Here is a 26,833-nt window from a genome sequence, read left to right as displayed (position 1 = left end):
CTCTCGAGGGGCGAGGTGGGGGAGAACGGGAGGCTCAGCATTCCGTCAGCCGCAGCGCTGGCTGTCAACTTTTCTTTTTAAAACTGGGCAGGAGCTGACTTGCCTCCCCAGTGCTAAAAAGAAAAGTTGACAGCCAGCGCTGCGACTGACGGAATGCTGAGCCTCCCGTTCTCCCCCCCCCCACCTCGCCCCTTCCGGTTTCGGCGTTCGGCAACGGAGTCCGGCGCTGGGGCCATGCGGGGCCGCTCATCCAGGGGGGCGTGGACTGGCAAGCGGCAAGTGATCTGGCGGGAAGACCAAGGGAAGGTTCCTTCAGCCGCCCAACACCTGATCCGCTCCGCAGCGCGGCAGCAGCGAGGAGCCGAAGATGGGGTTTCCCCTTTGCCTTTACCCCATCTTCGGCTCCTCGCTGCTTCCGCGCTGCGGAGCAGATCAGCTGTTGGGCGGCTGAAGGAATCTTCCCTTGGTCTTCCCCGCCGCCCACACGCAAACTCCACCATCTGCGCATGTGCGGCCATGAAAAAAATGGCGCACATGCGCAGATGGTGGTTTTACTTCCGCATCCAGTATAACGCGGAAATCGGTTAGCGCGGGAGGTCTTGGAACGTAACCCCCGCGCTAATCGAGAGATCACTGTATCCACCAAAATGTAATTGTAATAGACACATTGAATTCTTCTTTTTAAAAAATTTCATTCCTACATTTTACATGCCACTGCAAAAAAATTAGCTTGAAATCCTAATGTATTAGCATACTCGTATATGCAGACATATTAATAAAATTACTAATTCGAAGACACAAAATATTTTAATGATTTTAAAAAAAAAAATTAAATATATTTAAAAAGGTTTAGTAACCAGTATCACACAATGCCAAACACATCTCCACGGAAACTCAAAAACATAGCTTGAAAATAATAGCTCCTCTTGCTAATTTCTGTCCTGAAATCTACTGTTTAGTTTCTCCTAATTCTAGTACAATATAAAAAGGAATAACAGACTAGGTTTTCACACTACAAATTCTTAAAATTTATTGTGATAATATGTAATGACTTTTTAACACTAAAAGCCAAATATAATTTAGCCTCTGCTCATATAGCAGTTTCTCATTTCTTGATAATACTGTATATTTTTTCTGCAGGATTCTTTTTATAATTGTGCAAATAAAAATATAGCGACTATGTCCTAGAAAGCATATCTTCCTGATTTAGGTGAAAGTCTTCACCTGTGTTACTATGCTATAACTTCCCTAAACTTCAGGTGCAACAGACAGAGATAACATCTGATCCTGATTAGTTAGGTCAGGGGGCCCCACCTTGTGGGCTGCAGCCCACTACCAGTCTGTGGCCTATTTGCAACCAGGCCATATGAGTGGCCAGTTGGTACACATGTGTATTTGTGCACACACAGCCCCACTCGCAGCAGCATCGCAGATACTCCTGGTCCCACTCATGCAAGCAATGGGTGCTCACACATGAGCCTGCACTCCACAAAAAACCATCTCCTCCAACCGGAAATATTGGGAAACTCTGATCTAGAGGATTAAATGTCTGCAAGCAAGCCATGAAGCTCAGAGAATTTCACATACTACATGAATATCTCAGGAAGGGGAGATTTGTACTGTTTTCTCCAAAATAAGACCTACTTAAGTGCCCGTGCAGCCAGCCAGCCACCCATTCCGTTTGGTTACTTGTGATGCCAACACGTGGTGAGGAGAGGTGGGGATAGAGGTAAGGTGAGCTGCCTTGTGTGCGCACCAGTTTAGCTGAGGGCCCACGCAGCTAGGCCATCCATGCCCCAAGAACTGCTTCATGACAGCAGCACCAACAAATAATTCAGAAATATATGACTATTAACCAATGATTATATATTACTCACCAGATATTTCCTCTAGACATTGCTTAGCAGTTTTACTGTATGCCAAATCCAATTTTGTAGGACTGATACAACAGTCAGAAGATGGGATAGAAGAACTATCATTTTCCGAATGAGTTCTGGAATTAAAGAGATGGAAGGTAACATCTATAAAATCATAACAGTGATGACTTATAATTCAGTATATACAATCAAAAACAGAAATATCATTAGCACTTCTTTGTACATATCTAGAGGGTAAAGTGCTAAATGCTTCATGAGATAGAATATTGTATTCATTTAGGGTAAATAAAGAAAATATACCACTAAGATATATTTGTCTAAATTAATTCAGTCAAGGTGTCAAAGACAAAATGTTTCTAACATCTTTCATTTCAAGATAGGAAATGAGACAGAGAAAATAAGTAAATCAAGCCACCACTTAACCACATGCACATGTTCCAAATGATTGATTCTGGAATTATGTTGCTAATAGTAATAATACCAAACAGGAAAACAGCAATATGTTGCTAATTAAGACTAATAGTGAAATAAGACCTATATTTCCAATAAAAACTAAGATATGTTGGTTAGTAGACTGTTATCAATGGTTTTTTAAAAAAGCATTACACATTCTTGTATCATTATACAAGATTATACTAACTGGTAGGATTGCCTTTAGATAATATTATACCTTTAGATAGTATTTTAACAAAATGCTAACAAGTTTACATTTCATTATTTTCAGTCTCCAATTTTAAAGAAAAATAACATCCAACCAACTAGAGGGCACCTTGGAAAGCTTGGTTAAAAACATCTCTTTTGCAAAATAACAACCTGTCAGTTCTTCTGCTATATTTATGACTTCTAAGTTGCTTATCTATTGTTTTTCTTTTTCAAAAACCATCTGCAAGGGATGGGAAAACACAGTTCTGAGTATTTTAAAAAATAAAAATAAAATGGCATCATAAACAGAAGCTTGTAGAATATAATGTGCTTGAGTTATTCTTTAAGAAAATATGCAGATATTTTCTCTCGTGTTTCATTTTAGCATCTGCTTGTATTGTATCAGGCAGTATCTGAAGTAAAAATTGTGGTTCGGATGTAACATTAAGTTTGACATCATGTTCTAAACATGAGCTTGGCTAACAAGCTCAAATGATTTGTTTTGCTCATCCCTTACACATCCTCTCATAAGTGAATAAATAGAAACATAGAAACATAGAAGATTGAAAAAGTCCTCGTGGTCCATCTAGTCTGCCCTTATACTATTTCCTGTATTTTATCTTAGCATGGATATATGTTTATCCCAGGCATGTTTAAATTCAGTTACTGTGGATTTACCAACCATGTCTGCTGGAAGTTTTTTTCCAAGCATCTACTACTCTTTCAGTAAAATAATGTTTTCTCACATTGTTTCTGATCTTTCCCCCAAATAACCTCAGATTGTATTCCCTTGTTCTTGTGTTCACTTTCCTATTAAAACACTTCCCTCCTGAACCTTATTTAACCCTTTAACATATTTAAAAGTTTTGATCATGTCCCCTTTATCTTCTGTCTTCCAGACTATACAGATTGAGTTCATTAAGTCTTTCCTGATAAGTTTTATGTTTAAGACCTTCCACCATTTTTGTAGCTCGTCTTTGGACCTGTTCAATTTTATCAATATCTTTTTGTAAGTGAGGTCTCCAGAACTGAACAGAGTATTCCAAATGTGGTCTCACCAGTGCTCTATACAGTGGGATCACAATCTCCCTCTTCCTGCTTCTTATACCTCTAACTATGCAGCCAAGCATTCTACTTGCTTTCCCTACCGCCTGACCGCACTGTTTACCTGTTTTGAGACTGTCAGAAGTGTCATTTTCTGAAAAATCTTGAACTAGAAGGCCAGTATTTTTTTAAAAAAAGAAAACATAAGTTCATCTATACCTTATTAACTTAAGCAATTGGGATACATCACAATTGGGTGAATTTGGACACAATATATTCTAAGGTTCCCCCCACCCCTTCTGCTTTGCTAATGTGAAGCATGACTAAATATTATTGTGCAAGCATGACTTCATTTAACAGATTTGTATGTTTATCTAAGTTTTAAAGATTATTATTGTCTAGTTCTTTATAATGTTGCATACTAATTAAGTTTTACAAATCTGAACACTCAATAAAACTCAGCTATATTTCCCAATGAATGACTAACCAGAAGCTCTCTTGGGTTGATAGGAATCAATCTATTTCGATTTTTTATGAGTGTTTGTTCTGCACAGCTCTAGTTATACCACAAACCAAGATATTGCCTCTATTTTCCTTTTCTCATTTTCTTTTTTAACTAGTTGTTCCATCAAACCAAGATTCTTATTATTCCTTTTATCTAGTTACTACTTTGATATATTATATTATTAGTACATGTATAGTCTGTCTACAATTTACTGCCATAACTTAATGATTATTGCTAAATGATACTACACTGATTGAGCAAGAATCTGGCTTTATACTTCTATTTTGAAAATCCATTATTCTTTGAACAATTTTTCTCACAAATATATCTTACCCTGTGTTGCAGCTTTCTGGGATTTCAAAGCTTCAGTAAGATTGGGTAGGGTTTTTTTAGTATTTACAAATGTACATAATTATAAATACACACTTTACATAACATAACAATAAAAACATTAGGAAAGTTGGAAGTCAAATCAGCTACTTGCAGATGAAAGAAGAAGTTAGGACTTAGAAAGAAAAGCATTCCTTGATTATTTGCTTGGGGTTTTTTAATTGTGTTTCCATTTACTATATCCTAAATCTGTACATCTTTACAGCATATATAATTTGAGATAAAGATTTTAACCAAAAATATATATAGGAAAATAATTTAGCCCATTTGCTGAGAATCCTAGCTTTGAGGACAGAGTTTGGCATGTTGCCACTTTAATTTCACAGCAATGACTGCAAGTGACACAAACTGTTAAATTTACTAGCATGCTGGTGTCTCTAATTTGCCATTTTAGGAATAGAACAGCTTGCAGAAAGCTCAGAATTACAGAGTTTGTGTGTCAAATATATATCAAAAGTCACAGAAGTTATAGTGGGTCTTGAAAGGAGATAAAGTAGATTTATGCATGAAAAAAAAGATGATTAAACATCAATCAAAAAAGCATAGCTCAAAGGTACCTTCCATCTTTTCAGTACTAGCATTGACAATGGAGCTATATGAACTGATTTCTGAGTTCAGTTGGAACATTTCATTTAAACAGCACACATGTTTTTTTCTGGGTTATTGGCTATACCAATTTGATCCATGTGCATAACTCTGAGCACATAAATATCTATAAAATCAAACTGTGTCCTTTAATGAATACACATTCTTTCCATTTCAAATTCAATCTAGAAAAATAGGAAAATATCAAAGGAGAAAAATCCAACTTTTTTCCAATTTACTAGAAAAAAGCAGCAAATGGAGATTTAAAAAGCAGCAAATTTATAGAACTGTGGATGAAATTACTTTGTATCACTTACATGGCTAAGTAACATAGTCAGTAACAAAGTATACCCTGAATTCTGGTTACTATCAATAATCTCTTTAATTCTTTAGTTGACATACGCAAGCAGTTGACATATACAGTATTTAGATAAAGGTCGGCTTCTTAAATGAATTTTCAGATAATTTCGTCTCAGTCAGTAAAACATATCAGCCTGGTTGCTTATTTGAAGTACAAATACATGAATGACCAATGCAATGATCATTCATTCTCATAAATTAACAGTTTGTTAAAATAGTGTTAGAACCTAGAAACACCTTAGAATAATGTCATGAGGTCTGTAATACTATTTTCACAGCCTGAACACTTATAATAGCATAATGTTATTTTAGCACAGAATGGAAAAATTGAGTTATAGAACATAAAATTGGTATGATGAAGTAACTTCAATATCCATAACCTGATCAAAATTCAAAATCCAGCATTTGGAGTGGGTTTTACTGTAAAGATATGTAGGAAATTGTTTTCCAAACTATCTGCTTCTTGAGTTTCTTCTAATTAAAAAATGAAGCTCATACTGGAATATTTCCTTGCGGGGAGGGGGGGGGTCATGGCAAGAAAAGTGACAGCAGAATGCAAATGTTCATATCCTAAAAGGAGCCATGAATCTTCACTGCTATTTTTCATCTTAATGAAACCATTGCTAATTATATCCAAATCTGTGACTCAACTTTAATTTGAAAAAAAAGCCTGTGATTTTAATTCTTGGTGACAAATATGTTATTTATTTAAATTCTGACATAATTATAAAAGTCCTGACATAGGGCATGTTCCTCCACACTTATGTGGGATGCATAAATCCAAATACTTTAGATACAATTTTAATAATATCTAAATGATATTAGAGAATGCCTAAGTCTTTCTTAAGATTTGTTTTCTTAAGGCTAAATGGTTAATGGCAATCATAGTTACAGAGTAACTTACTGAGGAAAACAACGCAGAGGATACAATGCAATGAAACTCCATTGACAGATTTCTTAGTCATCTAATTGGCCATTGTAAGAGCAGAACAATAATCTAAATAGACTTTAGTTATATACAGCTTTTTCCTCTTTTCAGGAATATACTCTCTAATCAATAAGGAACTTCAATCCCTTATAGTTGATTTATATTTTGCCAGTTTGCAGTATTAACATAACAGGCAAATGACATAATTGATATCATTACTTCAAATGGCATAAATTGCAAATATTTCCTGTTCAATGGATATTCTATATTAACAGGCAGATTGTCAGTTAAAATAGATTTTTACAATATATAATTTTAGAAAGCATGTTATAAATAAATACATGTTTATCAGATTTTTAAACATTGAATAGTTAATTTCTTCTGTTAAATGACCATATTTTTGCTTTACCAGTAGATTTATTGTTTCTTTCTTTCATGACAGCAAAAACAAATCTTAGGAAATGTCAATTATTAAATTATTGTTTGCAAAATTGATGGAAGTTCCTAACCAAAATCTGAATAAATCAAGCAAACACTGGCCTTCAATAATACAGAAGGTTCTTGCTTAAAATATACTTTCTCCAAGTTTATCCAGAAACTGTTATGTCATTTTTAATTCCACTATTTATGCTACAGAATGATGATAACTAGTTGCATAGAGACCTCATGCAGGAAAAATGCTAAAATAATTTAGCGAACAGTAATTTTAGGTTACTGTAAAATCATAAATAATAATTTAAGGTGAAATCAGTACAAGTAATATATCGGATATTGGAATAATACAACACTATAGTTCTTAATATTTTTGAGATGGGAAAAGAAAAAAAAATAATAGTCTTCATAAACATATTTGATAAATATATCCAGCAACACAAACTTCAAGTCCATTGTGCTAATTAAATTGCTTAGGAATCTGTCTCCATGTGATCCATTTTATATTTTCCACTATTTCAAGTATTTATGTATATATATGCATTATCTGTCTGTCTGTCTGTCTGTCTATTCATTTTTCCTTGAAAATAAGACCCTGTCTTATCTTTTTTTGATCCCTGAAATAAGCACTCGGCCTTATTGCCATGCACTGAAAAGCCCGATTGGGCATATTATCAGGGGATGTCTTATTTTGAGGGAAACAGGGTATCTATCTATCATCTATGATTTATCATTAAAGACTGTTAAAATGGTAAAGTCTGAGTGAACCCAACTTACCTATAAATAAATGGTGCTACAGTGGCTGTATTTGGATGGTTGTATTGTTGCTGCTGAGGAAGTTGGACAACACCACTTCCTGAGACTTGCCCACTGACTGAAGCCATTGAAGAAGAAGAAAATGATGTACTACTAAGACCAGTACTAGACTGTTTTCCTTCAGAAGCTGAGAAACTGGAAGAAACATAGTTTTTCTCATTCCCTTGGGATTTTGTCGTAGATGAGGGGTGGTTTCCTTTTGTATTTCTCGGTTTTTCTGTCTCTTTACTTCCTGAAGATGCTAGTGAAGTATTCTGTTTCGAAGTAGGTACTTTTGAACCAGGTTTTGGTATACCAGTAGATGAAGGAATTAGACTTTCTTTCTTGGCTGAAGTTGGTTTGCTCCCCTTGGGAATCAAGCTTGCAATTTTTGAGGTCTTTTTGGCAGGTGTCTCAGGCATCTGTTCTTTTTCATCCTTTACCATCTTTTCAGTGCAAACTTTATTTTTATCTTTGCTCTTCTCTTCTTTATCCTTTGGCTGCAGCAAAGACTTTTTATTGCTGATATTTTTGCTTCCAGCTTTTGGAGGAGTTAATTTAGGGGATATTTTGGGGCTGTTGGTGGTAGATCCAGGAGTACTGAAGCCATCCACTTCACCACTCTCTAAAAAAGCTTCATCATCTTTTCCACTGTCAGTGGGGCCTGAATTTGATGATGACAAAGGGGGTCGTAAAACAGTCCGAGCGTTAACCAGTTTGAATTTTTCTAACATAGATTTCTGCCCAGAGGAAGGTGTTTTGGGAGCTTCTGAAAGAGGTGGTTTAAGTCTGTCTGCAGGTGGTGTAGGTGAGGTTGCAGGGCTCTGCTGCTTCACAGAGAGCATGGTAGAGGTGGCACTGTGTTTCACATTCATTGATTTGCTGCGCCAAGGCTTACTGGCACTTGGAGAGGGGATGGCAGAGACCGGCTGCTGCCCAGTGGTGGTGGGATGCTGTACATTTCCATTTATACCTGTAGATGGGTGAGGACCTTTGGGTGATTCTAGTTGGTAAAAGAGAGAAAATGCAATTTACAAAGTTGTCTAATGACTTCTAATATAAATGGGGAGTAAAGTGGCAATCATGTATTTTAAAAATTAACACATGTAATTGCACCATTTGTTCTGTGAGTCACATGGGCAAGAAAAACATGAAGTGCAAAATTGTTTTGCAGTAAACAAGCATATTTAGCGTGCGAGTAACAAAACCTGCCCATGCAGGTAAATAACTGAATAACTGAAACAACAGTATTATTCCAGAGGTCCTTTTGAAAATGAAAATCATAATAGTTAATGCCAATTTCATACAAATCTATATATTTAATATTGTAAGTTGCCCTCTCATTTAGGATGTGGGAAGCGAGCGGGTCTTCTGCTAATGCCAACCATATCTACCTGCGTGCCTATGTTTACCAAATTAGACACACTGATGTTGCTATAATACTCTTAATGAACAATCAGATGCCAAATTTGGGAAACTGTAGAAATCTTCCATCAACCTGCATCAGCAGCCAAAGCCAGAAACAGTTTAACATAAAGATGATCAAAACCATATGAAAACAGATGGGAAGAACTAAAAGTAACAGCAAGAACGATTTCCACAAGAAAGGCATTTTTTAAAAAATGGTCAAATTCACATTTTGAATTTACTATTTTTCAAAGAAATACAAAGATTGAGGAATATGTTTCTTTATGAGCATTGTTTAGATTATTACTTAAAAACCAGTCACTGTTAGTCAGCAATTAACATTTAATTAATTAATTAAATTTATTAATTAATTAAAATCCAGTAATAGTTATTTTCCAACCAAGAAGAATTCTCCAAGATAATACTATTATTCAAAGATATCTACTCCCACCTTGTGGTAAGCATAGTATATGTAGTTTTTAAAACATATGCTTAAAATTTCATATTCCTTTACCTTGAAAATTAAGATTATTAATTAGCATATTTTATTAATATAATTCTATAAGTAATTGTGTTCAAAAGTAAATGATATAGAATTTACAAGGAGAAGGTAATATGTGTCACAAAAATATCATTCTGTATAGGATAAATAAGATATTTTCACAAAAAAATGGCTGCTTCATTGACTAGAGGGAGCATGGCCAACATTGCAGTGCTCCGGATGTCTCCCGTGCTTTGCAGGAAAGCCCATATTTCAGCTGCTTGGGGACCTGGAACCAAACTTGAACCAGGTTGGAACCACCCTGGAGGGGTGGTAAAGAAGAGAGGCACCCTTTGGTGGACTGGGAGGACTTCCAAGCCCCCCTGAGAGCTGGCACCAGCCTCTCGGCCAGCAAGAGGAAGATTTGCCATTAGCTGGGATGACCATGATTGGAACAATTGGAATAGAGAGATTGTGGATTGGCTGGGTGACAAGATCTAAGCATTGGTGCAGGAGAGATGTGAAGAACTGTTGAAGTTGGGTGAGTGTTTCACCAATTTAAAGATAAAAAGAAGAAATACAAAAAGAAAGAAAGTTAAATGAACAGAGTTTAAAAGCCTAAGAAGTTTGAGGATGGTTTTATAATTGGATTTGGAGGAAGTTAAAGAGACTGAAAAAGAATCAAAATTTTGAAGAAAATATCCCATATGTGGATTTAAAATGTTTTGCACAATTTTGAGAATTATTTGGTTCATTGTATTAGAAATTAGAAGAAATATTGCAACAACTTGTTGAAAGATAGAGAAAAAGGAAAATTGGTTGACAGTGGTGAGGATTAACTTTGTTTACAAGAAAAACTAACCTTGAAACTTTGAGAATCTAAAAGGAGTGTATGCTGTGCTACAGTGTTTGATCCTGACTTATTATCAGAAGGAAGATAATAAAACTATGAAATGGAATGGAATATATTAAGAGTGAATATCAGAATACTTGGAAATTAGAGGTAATAAGACAGCAGAAATAAAGAATAAGAACATTTAGAACCTATGGTATTGGAAAATAAAAATGAGGAACAACAAAAGTATATTGAAGGAAAAAGGACTGATAGTAAAAAAAAAACAACCACTGAATTTACAGTGATAAGAGTAGAAAAGGGGGAATATGGAATGAAGCTAGGGACTTGAGTTGCTCATCTGTTAAACATAAAATGGTTTATGATTAGATATATTCAGGGAAGGGACAAGAGGGAGGAAATGGAAATAGAAAGGAAGGGGAGAGAGGCAGGAGGAAAGGAGGAAAGAGGGAGACAGGGAGGAAGAGAGGGAAATAGGGGAAGGGTGTAGTACAGAGGGAAAACAGACATTGTTATTTTTACGAAAAAGGACGCCGCAGTGGCGCTGCAAGCAAAGGGCGGTCCTTTCATGTAAAAAAAAAAATTATGTGAAAGGACCGCCCTTTGCTTTCAGCACTGCTGCGGCATCCTTTTTCAAAGCTTTGAACACCTAACACGACCCCGAACTTTGCCCGAAGTTTTAAAAAAAATTGGGTTCGTGTTCGGCATACCAAACACCGCAAAATTCAGTACGGACCTGAATTGTGCGAGTTCGGTTCGCCCATCACTAATAATGTTGCTTCTCAACAGCAAAAATATTGAAGATAACTTCAAAATCTATGGATATTACTTTATATTCTTGAATAGTCACTTTTTGACTTTTGGTTAAGATCAAGAATTACATCTTGAATGTAATGTTATACACACACACACTGCTTTTAGAATTAAAAAAGTCAAGTCTTTCCTAAATATCTCACTTTGAATATGTGAATAAATAATATAAGAATAAAATGCCATATAACTTTTAAAGACTTGTGATTATATCCAATTTTGATGTTTAAAATCTAATTCTGAAGAATATTTCCATATACCGTATACAGTACTGGTATGGAGACAACCAGAATCAAAATTCTGTGCCCTCAGTTTTCTCCAAATAGAATTGAGACATTGCTTCAACACCTTATGATAATTCTGTGTCCCATTTTCAAAAAAATAGCTTACTGGTTACTGTATTTGAAACAGCCCAGGTGGCTTTATGTATTCTAATTTAAAGTTCTACAAAACTCAAGGCCAGGACAATGTCAGGAATTGTGATCTCTTTAGGTTTCTGGTTCAGTAAGACAATGTCTATTAAACACTCACCTTTTTCATTTCCATTTGCATATTGTGGAGGTTTGCTTTTGTCAATGCTATTAAAGCTCTGACTTCTTCGATTTAAATTGGAAGCTCCCTGGACTTTGGTACTGCTGCCTGCAGCTGGCACCCTTGAAGGCCCAGGAAGCCTAAAACAGTACAGTCAGAAATAAATGTGTTGTAGTTACAAATATGTGTAAGATAATATGGTTTCATAAACAAATGCATAGCGCTGATGAACAACAACAAACAAACATTCATGTGTTTCCAGATTAGTTAGCCATTACCATGAGATTATCAGTCTCAAAGGGCACAAATGAAGAATAGATGCTGTATAGGATCACAAAGACATAAGGACCCTTTGCATTTTCCATTCACAGTGCACAAATGAGTTCCTGGATGCTCGTAAGCTATTCAATTTTTTCTAATGTTTTCTAAGATGATAAAAGTCAATCTTAATGGAGAGTTTATTTGAGGTTACACTGTGTGAACCATTTCTTATATAAATAGAGGTGTGACAACAGGGTAACTACGATGGCAAAAACAACAAAGATACTTGTGGCATTGATAAATAATAAATATGTAAGCTTTAAGGCACCATAATACTTGTTCTTTATCCTATTTATAGATAGGTATTTGATGATGAGTACTGATTTCTGTAGTTGAGAAGCTTTTGTCTGGAAATAAAAATTGCTGTACTAAAATGAACGGTCTACCACAGTTCCAGTCAAATATTGCATTTATTGGTGTTTGCTGCCACCATCTGAAACTTTCTGGTTAGTAAAGTTAATAAAAATGCTGTCTACAAACTCATATTATGCTATGTATATTTCATGGCCTGGTTTAGTGATAAACATTTTTAGACAACTTCAAATTATGTCCATAGACATAAATGTAGAGATTTTGCAGCATGGAATTTTACTGATACTGAACTCAGATACTTTTGTTAAAAACAAAAATAAAAAACGTCTATCACCATTAGCAATAAAGGAAAGATAACACAGCATAAATAGAAAAAAAAGGATATTTTTAATATTTCTGTGTGTCAACCTTTTAACTATATTCCCTCCAGAAAATCCTGACATTTTTCTACCTAGAAATTATACATTATTTCTAAATAGTCTTGAATTGCAACCAGTGTTCCCTCTAATTTCTTTGGGGGGTGGGCGGAAAAGTATAGTGTCTGAGTGGCAGTCCCTTCGGAACTGGGCGGCACAGAAATAATAAATAAATAAATAAATAAACAAACAAACAAACAAACGAATAAATAAACAAACAAACAAACAAAAAACCCACCCTGTTTTGCCTCAGAGAATTTCAAAATAAAATACTGTACTGTGTGTCTATAACAATGAGCTCATAATAGGGCAACTCTATCAATATCAAAATGCCACTTAAATAGTTGAGCTAGTTTCAAACTAGATTTTGATTTTCTTTCTGTCTTCCTTACTCCCATTCTTTTTCTTTCTCTTTTCCTTCCTCTCTTTTTTCTATCTGTTTCTCTCTCTTCCTCTCTTCCTCTCTCTCTCCTTCCTTCTCACTCTTTCCCTCTCGGCTTCTGGGCAGGTTTGGAAAACTCTGAGTTGATGATGATTTTTAAGTGAGCGATTGCTCACTGCTCAGCTTAGAGGGAACTATGATTGCAACTGGTTATTTAATATTTCCATTTCATATTTAATTGCTATGATATAAACCGCAGTTTTATGTCTCAGTGTTCAGCTTTCAGGAGGATATGTTCTGGTAGTTATTCTGAGTTATTTTCGTCTATGCTACAAGAAGAACATATTGTTTCATTTCTAGAATTTTTTTTAGAGACATTAATTTTATGACCTCTGAAACTACCAAGTAATTATATTTGACTATGTTAAAATCCATCTGAAATGTGAAATATAAGGCAATTTTTCACAATATAGAAATTGAATAAATAAATATATTAACTCAATTTATAGATATTCCAACCATAGAATCATTTTAAGCAACCAAGGAAATGCAAAGTTTAAAGAAACAATAATTTACAAAAACATACTTTTGATTAGAAGTTTACAAAACATCCATATAAATTTATACTGTTGGACAAACAACTGTTAATTTCTAGACAGAACAAATTGTGAATGAGACAAGAGAGTCTATAAGAAATGAGACTAAAAATCTATGAGCACAGGTGCACAACAACTGCACTGGTATAGTTCATTTTGTGTTATCTTAGCAACTCAGACAGAATGACTTCATCATGGACTACCCAACTGATAGTTCACTGCTGGTAATGAACTGTTTTTCAAGGAATACACATAATCAACACAGACTGAACACAAAAGGAGGAACTAGGTGTCTTCCTTTAGGAAATAAATGAACTGCAAGTAGTAATTCTAAGTAAGAAAGCCACAAAGCCTGGCAGAATGACAGGGTTACATTGACATCCAGGCTGTTAAGAGCTGTACCATTTCCACTGAAAATATGTTCTGTTTCTAGCCGCTTTCACAGAAATTATGCTTGCCTCCAAATACTGTACTTCATTTCATTAAAACCTTTTAAAGTGTCTTTGATATGCATTGGAAAGCACAAATTGTTTTTATTCTAGTACACTTTTAATATTCCACATAAATACCACATCTAAACAGATTGACAGGGATTTTCAAATCAAGGAGTATTTCCTATTCTAGTTTAGACCCTTCAGGATCTCAATCACTTGTAGAATGTATGCTTTAGTACCAAGCCAGAGTCTTTTCTAAAAGTTCTTCTTTTATGTGAAAAATGATAATGGAAAACAAATTCAAAGACAGTTGTGCACTTCTATTTCCAAACCCACAGACAGAGGGCTGGAGTTTTTTTCTAGTGTTCCAGAATAAAGTACTGGTACACAATTCAGTTTCTCTTCTTTCAGGCTAGGCCAATAACTGAATAAGATTGGGGGGGGGTTGATGGATGAGAACTCTATTAATCAATTAACCAAAATTATTTTTTACTAAATATAATGAATAAACCTACCACTTTGGCTTGGTAGTAGATAAAAAATTGAACATACTTGTTTATTCAACAAACCAAGGTATCTGAATTAATTATCTGGATTAATGCAATGTAAAATGTGACAACCCAATCACTGTGAACAGAACAGGTAAGCCTAGAAATGAAGCTAAGAAGGAACCATCGGTTGCAAACAAGATTCTGAAGCAGAGCTAAAATATATATTCCAAGTCTTTTCCCTACTGTTTTCCCTCGAAAGGTGCTAAAGTACAACTTAAAATTCTAAATCCTAGACTTAGATGTAGCCAATTAAGATGCAAAATCTAAACCTTGTTTGTTTGGTACATGAAATCAAATTACCTAGACACATGGCTATACAATTTGTACAATTTGTACACCTTTCAACCAGAGCAGCTTATTATCTGTCTGGAAGATTGGTTCTAGTCTAAATTGCTATTACTCCCAACTAACGCTCATATTGCATGATTCAACACTTCTGAACAACATAAAGACTAAGGCATCTTAGGTTAAACAAATTTAACCTTCAATTTAAGTAACTGAACAATTCCTTTGAAATATTTATGTTACATTGCTAAGCTGCATCCTGAAGATATCTCTACAACAATCCTACTATAGATTCTTTACTGTAGTAATGGCCAGTTTGCCACTAACCAACAGAACATCCTTTAAAACCTACATCTGAAATATTATAATAAAATACCTTAATATTTATCGTGGCTCAGAGAATAAAAATGCCAGTGGGCAGTGACTCTATTAAGCATCACTAGCAAGCAATAAATTAGAGATGTTAACTGACCTAGAAAGCTTTTTTTGACTGGTTGCAATTCCACTGTGATTAGACTGAGTTGTATATCTGGCTGTCAGACTGCATGAGAAGAAACAGATAAATTGAATTAAAGAATGTTGTTGAATATGCATAAAAAGCACAAACTTACCACCAACTGATGAGTTAATGCAGAACATGGATAGAACATGAATAGAAAGCAAATTAAAAATCAAATGTAATGTTATTAGACAGAGTTTCTAAAATGCAAATTACGTTATAATGAGATGCTCTTCATACTATTTTAACTTATAGAAAAACATCCTCTCCACTGTTTTAATTGCTTTAAAACACTTCTGAAATTACTGAAGAATTCTCTACCTTCTCCACTTTTATGGTCAAAGGACCCTTCTGTGTAGAACTCTATTGTTTATATAAAGTGAAGATTAAAATATTTTAAAAGATGCCCATTAAAGATCACTAATAGACTGTGATTTTTTCAGATTATTGAGAATATTATATAGCATTTTATGGCTACAGACTGGCAAAGAATCAGTACGACTTTGCCCAGCAGCAGGTAGCTATGAATTTTCATTATCATACCCTGCAGATAATTTTTCAACTACAGTATTAAATACATTCATTGAGTCAGAATAAGCTATTTAGATTACCAAATCCATTCTGTGCTCAATCTAGTAATCCAACTATAAGCATCAGAAGGCTACCCAAACTCCACTATAGCACACTGAGCAAACTAACTTTCAATATATTCACTACCTTTCTAAGCACTTGGTTCCGTTGCCTAAGTGACCATACTGTTATAAAATAAACCAGTCATCCATAATAATCCAACTCTTACTGCTGCGGAAATATCCTTAGTCAAGGAGTAGATGATTATTTCTTGTAAACACATCTCATGCTAGCAACATGGCAACAGTGAGATAGAATGTTAAAGATGAAAATAGGTGCTAGACTAGAATTGACAAGAATGTAATAAAGCTAATTTAAAAAGTGATGAAAGTGAAAAGTGACATGACTTTATTTGATATATTAAATAACCAAGGATGTGATATGAATAGACAATTCATTCTTTGGTCAACTTCTTTTTTAATTGCATCCTGTCAGAATGCTGGTTTTAAAAAAAGTCACGCTGAAAATATCATTCTTCTAAAACGTAAAAAAAAAACACTAGAGAGATGATTGAAATTTGGCTGAGATATACAGAAGGGGTAGGCAGTAAGACAAGGACTGAAGTGGAAAGCAGGAAAATTCTGTCGAGCTGAGCCTTATCCACATTGCTTTCACTTAATGCCTAGGGTTGGCAAATTCTGCTTCTATTAGAAATAGCAAACAAAGCAGTGTTTTGGTCTAGATATTTAGCATTAAGCTAATAGGCAAAAGCTTGGAAAATGTCATGAAAAAAATCATAGCACTTGGCTAAAGAACTATTTAAAGTGGTATTTTTTCCCGAAGTAACAATGCAATAGTAGGAAACAACAGTGAAGAATACAGACTGCAGAAAGAGAATGACAAGACAGTTTGATTCAGCATTAATTTGCTTATTTATTTGACAATCACTCAATCAAAAATAAGACCAACCACAAAACCCTATTCCATGATAAACAATTTATATACAGTAACTCAGTCACTTTCATGTGATCATATTTCACATCAGCAAAAGCTAAAATTTAGTTTCAGTGTGGCGGCCCCGGCCCTCTGGAACCAACTCCTCCCAGAGATTAGAACTGCCCCCACCCTCCTTGCCTTTCGTAAACAACTTAAAACCCACCTCTGCTGCCAGGCATGGGGGAATTGAGATCCTCTTTCCCCCTAGGCCTTTACAATTCTATGCATGGTATGTATGTATGTATGTTTGGTTTTTATATTAATTGATTTTTAATCATCAATACCAAATTACTATTGTACACTGTTTTATTGTCGCTGTTAGCTGCCCCGAGTCTCTGGAAAGGGGCGGCATACAAATCCAATCAATCAATCAATCAATCAATCAATAAATAAATAAATAAATAAATAAATAAGACTTTCTATATTCTTTTGGGAATGTAGAATTAAAGCTAAGCAACAAGGGAATTGCTTGGAGAAGGGAACTAAAATAATTGTGTTGAGGGTGGTCAAGGTACAGCTTATTTTGCAATAAAATAATCTATTTTCAACCCAAAACTCAGACCATAAAAGCCATAAGGGAAGAAAATATTGATTGTAAACATTGATAATTATTCTTAGACTAGATTAATACACTAAATAAATTTCTTAATTCGATTGAAACAGCATGCAGTACTAATCCCATATGCTAGTAAGCTAAAAAGGTAGCTAACTTCCTCAATGTAAAAACAAAAATGTTATTTAATCATTTGTAATTATCTGTCTGTCTGTCTGTCTGTCTGTCTGTCTGTCTGTCTGTCTGTCTGTCTGTCTGCCTGTCTGCCTGTCTGCCTGCCTGCCTATCTGCAATCTCTCCTTTTCAAATATTCAATGAAATCATATTTATAGCTTCATTGTTAATATAGACCTACACATAGAAAGAATTAATGTATGGGAACATCGTAATATTTTAATTAAACTTTGTCTTAAAACTAATTTTAATAATCTAAGCATCTTTAACATCACTAAAAGATTGAAGACTTACTTTCTTTTGCTAGGACTGATTTTTTAACATTTAGAGTTGTTCCATATCGGTAGAACCTTAATATCAGATATGGTAGGAAGACTTACCTGTTTGTTATTTTAATTTAAGGAATCCTATAATTTAAGAGCCATATTTCCTGAGGAGTGACAAAGAAGAATATTTTCACTTTGCCCCAGGCTATTTCTTTTCTTTCATACTTTCATATTAATATTTCCTACTGCCAAATGCTAAAATGATCTTCCTTCCATATGCAGAAGTACAAGCAAGCTAAAAGATGAATGTTATTTCAGTTCCTAGGATAGAATAGCATCCTATAAGCTTTTAGGTTATCTTAAGAGCAATACACTATAGGCACATGTACCTATGTTCTATAAGTTGTCACTACCCTATTTCTCCCAAAATTTGACATCCCGTGATAATAAGCCCAATTGGCCAAGTGCTTATTTCAAAGTTCCAAAAGACAGTTATATATCACTGGCTCTGTTAAAAAGTGCTATTGCTAACATGTTGTAAACAGCCCTGAGTCTAAGGAGAAGGGCGGCATTAAAAAAAATTGAATCAATAATTTTTTGGGGAAACACAGTACTATATATATCAAATATGCTTTGCAAATTTGCAAATTGGTGAAGTTGAAAGGTATTGCACAATGTTGTAAAATATATCAGATATGCTTTATAAATTTGCAGATGGGTGAAGTTGAAAGGTGTTGCACATTGTTGCAAAATAAGGATTAATTGTTCTCTTCTTCTTTTAATTACTTTAACTCCTATTCATTCAGCAATTTCTCAATTTAGAGAATTAGGGCAAAAGCTAAGTACATGAATGGAGAACAAAACTACTTTCCTTTTTCTTCTACACAGGATTTTCAGCAGTACAGAAACATAGCAAATGGTTTATTTGATTCCTGCATAAACTCATCATTAAACACTTAATACTGCGACTAAGTACTATTAAGTATTTCATGTGCAATTTTAATTATTTTAAGCTGTTGCCTGTTTTATTTTGCAGAACATAGAAGAGAATATAATGCCTTTAACTTATCTGAATATAATACTTAACCAGTGATGTGCTGCCAACATTTTTACTGCCACACTATTGGTGTGGCTTATTTTGTGGGTGTGATGTGATGGTCATGTGACCAGGTAGGAATGGTTTGCAGTCCATGTGACCAGGTGGGAGTGATTTGACAATCGTGTGACCGGTGATGGTTTGAAGGTCATATGACTGCGTCGGAATGGGTTATTCAACCAAGGTAGGTTTACAAATAGGTGCTTAGACTCTTTTTTGGTTCATTAAGTCACATTATTTGAATAGCCACAAAAAGGACAAATGATGGACAGCATTATTTGTTGAGAAGCACAGTAATATTTTAAGTTTTTGTACTGAACCCACAAGGTTCAGTATGATAACAGTTTAGGCAAGTAGCTCAATTTTATTTCATTGCTATAAAAGGTAAGTTCTAGATAATGATTAAAATGATTAAAGCATTTATGGGTTAAAACATACTATTTAATTATTTCCTATTTTAAAAGTAATTAAGGATCATATTAAAGTACTAGAGAAGGACAATAAAAAACTATTAAGTATTCAATAAATAGTGCATAAACTTACTAACCCCACTGAGTCCACACACACCCATGGGGAGAGCCACCCATTACTATACCTAACCCAGTATTATTTCTTCTAAATAATTAAAGCATTGAGAGTTTGTTTAAAATTAATTCTAAAAAAATTGTTTTTTTATTTAATATCCTTGAGGCTGGCAAAATGTTCCTAATTCCCTTAAGTAGTTATTCCATTAATTCTAGATTTATAAGTATTTGAATATTTTAGTTATTGTTAATGATATGTCATTTATGACTCCTTATAGAAGAAATTAAATAAAGAGGATGATAATGCCTTAATTTGGGTATGGCAAAATAGATTATTTGAAGGCATCCAGTAAATTGATTTCATGGAATTCAGGTTTTGTTTCTTCAAAAAGTATCAACTTTGTTAATCCCATTCATGTAATATATGAATTACATGAAATAAACACTAAAGCCAGGGTGGCGCAGAAGATAGAGTGCTGTACTGCAGACCACTGAAGCTGACTGTAGATCTGTAGGTCAGCGGTTCAAATCTCATCACCGGCTCAAGGTTGACTCATCCTTCCATCCTTCCGAGATGGGTAAAATGAAGACCCAGATTGTGGGGGCAATATGCTGGCTCTATTAAAAAGTGCTATTGCTAGCATGTTGTAAGTCGCCCTGAGTCTAAGGAGAAGGGTGGCATAAAAATTGAATAAATAAATAAATAAATAAATTACCTAATTCGAGATACAAACCCAGGGTTTAAGATTTTTTTACCTCTTCTCCCAAACTATTTTCACCTTACAAACCCAAACCGCCACCACTGGGATGCCCCACCTCTGGACTTCTGTTGCCAGCAAAGCGCCCATTTTTGCACTGCTGTGATTCCCCTGATGCTCTTCTCCATGGGAAACCCCATCTCTGGACCTCCATGTTTTTGTGATGCTGCAGGGGAATCCCAGCAGGGGAATCCCAGCAGCGTAAAAACGGGTGCTTTGCTGGCAACAGAAGTCCGGAGGTGGGGTTTCCCAGCAAGGGGAGCCTCAGCGAAATCACAGCATCACAAAAACACAGAAGTCCGGAAATAGGGTTTTGAGGACGTCCATGTTTTTGCGATGCTGCAATTTTGCTGAGGCTCCCCTCGCTGGGAAACCCCACCTCCGGACTTCCGTTTCATCCTGTAACTCAGTACTGTAATTCCTATTTATTTATAATAGTACTAACATTTGTTATTGTTCCATGTATTTGTAGAACTAGGGAAAAGATTAAAAGACTGGTATTAAAATCCTTACAATAATTAAACATCTTTGAAACTTAAGAAGAAATATTTTATGGAAAAGAAATTCATTGGCAGAATGTTACAGAAAATAATAACTTTAAAGCAGAAATAAGCTGCACTGTGCAGACCACATTGAGGAATCAGCATGAAACAATTTATCCTGGTCCTACAGCAACCTCCTGAAAGTAGCCACCATTCTGGTAAGGAATACTGAGTGCACCACTGGTGGCCACTTCCAGGAAGCAGCCCAATGGTGGTTAGCTTGCCCTCTTTCCCTAACATGGCATCCAGAGGTCTTGAAAAAGGTAAGTGTGCAATGGGTGACATGTGAGTAGGGATCAATCCCAAGGCCTGGCAGAACCTGGAAGGGCAGAATTGGGATGGGAGATGCATAGGATCAATTCATCAACTTTATATATTTTTTTACTCAATATCACACAGTATTTATGTCAACATAACCAGTGTCATAAACAATCTGCATCTCATGTTGGATTTGAATTGGAAAGACTATTTCAGCTTTTAAAAAATTCATCATTGAATTGACAAGTGGTCACATAGCTTTCATAAACAATAATAAGACAACTATTTATCACAGAAATGTCCTTGCCAACTGAAGTGGAGGGGAAAAAGATGAATTCAATGACAGAGTTTCTAGCATATCAATACTGCCATCTGTTGGCAATTTATACATTGGAGGCATTATTTTTCATTCTACCCTCACATTTTTAAACCAGGGATGTAGAAAGAGTGAAAAAACTGCTTGCTTTTGAAGCAGGAATGTTGTAAAAACAATAACAATTCCCACCACTGTTGCTCACACAGTAATGAAATGGTAGACTTAATTTATGATATATTATTTTGGCCCTACTAGTATGGCTGAACACAGGATATTTTGTACTCAAACCATAATACATATAAAATACTTTCAATATTGTTTCAATTTCATAACTATTGTATTTATTAAACTTCACAAAGTTTACTGCTGATCCAATGGATTTTAGCATTCATGTAGCTCCTGTTTAAAAGACAGTGTATCAATTACAGTGAAGAAATGACTTGTGGTTCCACAAACTAAATGCATTGTGTATTTAAAGTAATAGGAAGTAAACTAATGAATTAATCAGATCCAGATGAATCTAAAATTGTTACCACTATGTCTACAGGTCATATTAGTGTATCTATATTTTAGGATTTTGCTGACAGCTCTGTAATCAATTTCTGTCTAACCAATAGTGTTTTTCTTTCAGTATGTGGGTAGTTGGAAAGTCATCACATAGTAAGAGCTTTTATTTATATATCAGTCCCTATATATTTATCTCTGCTTTTATCTCTGTTGCATAGATTAAATATTATTGATCTTGCCAACAAAGCAGTCGGCTAGTTAAGATTCTTATTTTCATGTCTTTGAGGTCTCTTAGAATTATGACTGCCAGGATTCCAAACCACTGTGATTTCCATTTTCAAATATGATACCTCTGTGGTAAAATTTATATTTTACATATCCTTGGATAAACAATCATTTGTGGGAGGTCTTTCTTTATGAATCTTCTGCAATTGAGGTGTTAAGCTCTTTAAATGAAAGCATTTTATTTACTATATGTTTGTGCCAGTATACATATTCTTGTTATATAGATATAACAATTATATACTGTAGCTTCACAATTATATAGCTGTGAAGTAATGTTATTTGTGGGAGATGATATATACTGTACACAAGGAATGGCAGTTTAGGGTATAGTCCAAGAAACCTTCAGATAAGATAGAAAGAGAAGCTGTAAAGCAACACAGTTACAAATATTGTTGTGTTTTTTAAATTTTATGCAACATTTTCTCATCATGAAATGGACAGCTGGACATATCATGATTGCAATGGGTATCAATCTGGTATATTTAAAAATACTGTAAGACTCCTTAATGTATTTGAAGAATGTCTGCTCATGCACAATGAAGACTATTGTTGTCATACAAAGCCCTAGGCTGATAAAATTCAAGCTCCAAGGGTAGGAAGGCTTTAGTTGTACATACTTTTGTGAATTATAATTCTTAAGACATTTTGGTCAGTATTGGCACATCTGGTAGATTCTTGTATTAGGTGATGACGTCTGAATTGAATGTTTTATTTTTCATTTTAAGAATGCATGCTGTTCATTATTCTTGAACTTTCTTAATGCAATGAAAAATTTTGCTTCAGCACAGTAAAATATACATTGGGGAGGGGAGTTCTTGACAATGAATTGACCATTCTCTTTTAACATCTAGTATGATAGTGTATGAAAGAAAGATATTTCCAATGATCACAGATATAGTCCTTTGAAAATCACAGGCTATTTCTATCTATGGTGGAAGCATAAGCATAGCTATGCTTACAAGAGCCCAACTAGAAGCAATCACTAAAAGTACGCATTTTCTAATTCCTCGTGCAAAAGCATAACCACAATGCAAAGTCGTATTTTTATTTAACAATTCTTCCTCACTTTTTAATAAGTCGGAATGAATATGAACAATGTTTTGTTGTATTAGCTATAATTATTAAATTACCTGATTTAGAAAAATAATGAAAGCCGCATAAAGCATCTTTATTTATAAATATACCTTTAAAGAAAAAGTGCAATATAGTGTTGGCTGTTATATTTTACTTAATCCTAACAAAACCTATTTCCAACAGTATATACATTCATATAAGTGTTGGTTATACACAAGCAAAATATTCAAATAAACCAGTGTTTGACAACCTTGAGAACCTTAAGCTGTGTTGACTTCAATTTACCACGAGCCATGAAAGCCATGAAAACCACCTTGGGCCGGACACTCTCTCTCAGCCTAACCCATCCCAGGTACTATTTCTGACCCACACTCCCCCTTACTCACTCTCCACTTGGAAGAGGGAGGGAGGGAGGATTTCTAAATCTTCTTACCAGCTTTCCACAAGGAAATTTAACTAGAAAACCAATAGAACAGTGGAAATTGTTGTCTCTCACACTGCTTTTTTTGCCATCCCTTAGTCATTTTCTTTCTTTGTTTAGATAAGGAAATCTCTCTGAAACAGAGACCCACTAGATTACAGGTTGTGTAATAAAGCTTAAGATTGCCAAATTTGAGAAAAACCAACATAAACATTATGGGAAATAGATTGTGTGAATATTAAAAAAAAGTATGTTAATGAGGAAACAAATTAATTTGACACATCAACCATTTTAAATATATAGTGAATGTATTTAAAAGTTCCACCCTCCATTTTTGTGTCTCATCCCTCAAGGGTCCTTTTGATCTTTTCCAACATTCCTGCTCTCCATGTATCTCCCCATTTATCTACCTGGAAACTTTAAAGAAAACCTCAGTCAAGCCAGAGATCATATGTAACTGTCCTTTAAAAAGAAAAAAAATAGTTTTAAAAGCTTTGTTTTAAAGAATAGTGAAGAAATAGTTTATTTGAGGTGGAAAAATACATAAAAATAGTAAATGGAAAAAAATATATATTCAGTTTTTAAAAGCAAAGCAATTCCTACTCATGAAATCATTCTGACACGGACGTTTTTGCTCCACAGATTTTAAAGGAAGGTTGATATGCTAAGAATTTAAAATCAGCAAGAGATGTGCAGGAGAGTTTTGCAACACTCTTTTCTTCATTGAACCATGAACGTGAAGTCCTAAAACTACCGTATTAATCCCGCCACAGTCCAGCAAGCTTGCCACATTACTGTTCAAATCATATCACAATCTTTTATATAAATAATTATAAGTAAAGCCAACAGAAAATGTATGTGTTTATTTTTAATCTATGCTCTTATCTGAATGATTTTGATGGGAAGAAAAAGATTCACAGTCATCATTAAGATTTTGAATGTCAGAACATTGAAAAAAACCCATAATTTAAAAAAAATTATAACTAAATAAAATATTCAATCTCTAATTGCATAATACAAAACAACAAATTTGTTTTAGATGGAGGAAACACTGTTTTGTTATACCAATGAGCTTTCCTCTATTTTATAGTTTATCTTTCTTTCTCTTTCTAAAGGTCTGATCTTTCGAAAGAGGGGGTTCCCAAACTTGGCAATTTTAAAATTTGTGGACTTCAACTCCCAGAATTCTCTAGCAAGCTATTCTGTACAAGTCTTTACAAGTCTTAAAGTTGCCAAGTTTGAAGACCACTGCACTAAGTGCTAGAATACTTAATATCAGCTCCTTTCCTGCCATCTGATTGTTGTATTTAGATAAGCAATAGCTGGGTTGCATTCACTATGGGGAGCTTCCTAATTTTTTAAAAAAAATGTTTTGTTTTGTATGTCTCTCATACAGTATACTGTAACATTCATCCACAGTGGTAACACCCAAACCTCTTTGATGAAAAAATTATCTGGAGAAAAACATGATTACTTCATTTTAGATTTGAAATAAAAGCAATTTAAAATCAGAGGAAGAAAATATTTTTTTTCTGTTATGTTCAACAAACAGAAATTATGATAAAATTAAGAATTCGCTCTATTTTGTGAAAAAAACACCCCAAGATTATCTTCTCTTCTTTACTAATTTCAAAAGTTAATTTCCTTAAAATGAGCTTCCTTCAGATGAAGTATTATTGGTCTTCAGTGTAAGTAGTGAGTTTTCAATAGCCAGTTTCATCTAATTGCCAACAAAGGGGGAAAAGTTAAATGCCTAAACATATCTGAATAATAGTTTATAAACTAATAGTTTATAAATTGTTTTAAGCAATTACAGTTCTGTGAACATTTATAAAAGGCTTACTTCCACATAGGACTTCATTGGCATCACAGTTTCAGTTTTGTTTTGTGGAGCTAGAAAAGATTTGTTGCCTAAAGAAAGCCATCTCAGGTACAATTTAATTCAGGAAATAATCTGACCTACCTGGACTGCATATCTTGCTGAGTTTTGGATTGGCCACTCTCAGGAGGATTCGGAGAATGAGAGATGTGTTGCTGTAGCTCTACCAAGGACTGATAGTACTGCTGTTGTTGGTGCTGCTGCTGTTTATAACGAGACAAACTAAAAAACAGTCCTAAAATGGCTTTCAAATTTCCATTTCTTATTTCTGCACAGACAAAAAGAAGGAAATGAAAATATCGAAATTACTTTCCTTCGCAGATGTGCCTAATGGACATTATTCTTTGTTTCAGTTCTGCAAACTGCCTTATATTTTAATTTAATATCACAAGATTTTTAGAGATTTTTTTGATGGAATCTTATGTTTTATATAAACAAGGAGAGAAGTCACTAAGGAGAAATTTCCTGACAGAATAATTAATCAATGGAACAGCTTGCCTCCAGAAGTTGTGAATGCTCTAACACTAGAAGTTTTTAAGAAGATGTTGGATAACCATTTGTCTAAAGTAGTATAGGGTTTCCTGCCTAAGCAGGGGGTTGGACTAGAAGACCTCCAAAGTCCCTTCCAACTCTTATTCTATTCTTCTGTTCTGTTCTGTTGTGTTCTACTCTACTCTACTATTCTAAATAAATAAAAACATCCAATCACTACTTCTACAAATGCCAAAGTTCCACCTATAATATAACATTAATGTACAGATGTTATTTCCTGCTTATCTTAAATTGATTTTTTTCCTTTTTTAAAATCTTTTTTTCATCCATTATGAGTGACAAACTTTACAAGAAGGGAACCATTTTGAAAACAAATAAAAGCTAAATATATGTGAAGAATATAAATATATGTGAACATACTGTTGTTGTTGTTGTTGTTGTTGTTGTTATAATACTTACACATTTGTGCATACAGAAGATGACCAGAAAAGTAGTTAATTTTTTATCTTTAATCTAAACTACTTCTGATTTTATCTAAACTACTTCTGAGAGGAAAGAACTGTTTTAAGATCATAAAGTATGTTCTCAATATCCCACTGTTAATTCCTGCTCTTGAGCATTAACTATGGGAGCCAGCGGTCTCACTGTGTCTAATAATAAGACCAAAACTTCACGTTTATTATTAT

General features: G+C 34.5%; 1 protein-coding gene across 1 annotated transcript in view; it reads right to left on the bottom strand.

Moving 5' to 3' along the window:
- Positions 1 to 26,833, bottom strand: part of NAV3 (neuron navigator 3) — a 491,922-nt gene that overhangs the window by 139,448 nt on the left and 325,641 nt on the right. The window contains exons 5-9 of the mRNA XM_070755761.1: positions 25,740 to 25,923; positions 15,410 to 15,478; positions 11,641 to 11,780; positions 7,541 to 8,561; positions 1,878 to 1,993 (exon numbers count right to left, since the gene is read on the bottom strand). Of these exons, the coding sequence (XP_070611862.1) occupies positions 1,878 to 1,993; positions 7,541 to 8,561; positions 11,641 to 11,780; positions 15,410 to 15,478; positions 25,740 to 25,923 (1,530 nt within the window). The remainder of the gene's footprint in view (positions 1 to 1,877; positions 1,994 to 7,540; positions 8,562 to 11,640; positions 11,781 to 15,409; positions 15,479 to 25,739; positions 25,924 to 26,833) is intronic.

This window comes from Erythrolamprus reginae, chromosome 6, assembly GCF_031021105.1.
Source record: "Erythrolamprus reginae isolate rEryReg1 chromosome 6, rEryReg1.hap1, whole genome shotgun sequence".
Lineage (NCBI taxonomy): Eukaryota > Metazoa > Chordata > Lepidosauria > Squamata > Dipsadidae > Erythrolamprus > Erythrolamprus reginae.
This window is presented reverse-complemented; position numbering and strand designations above follow the sequence as displayed.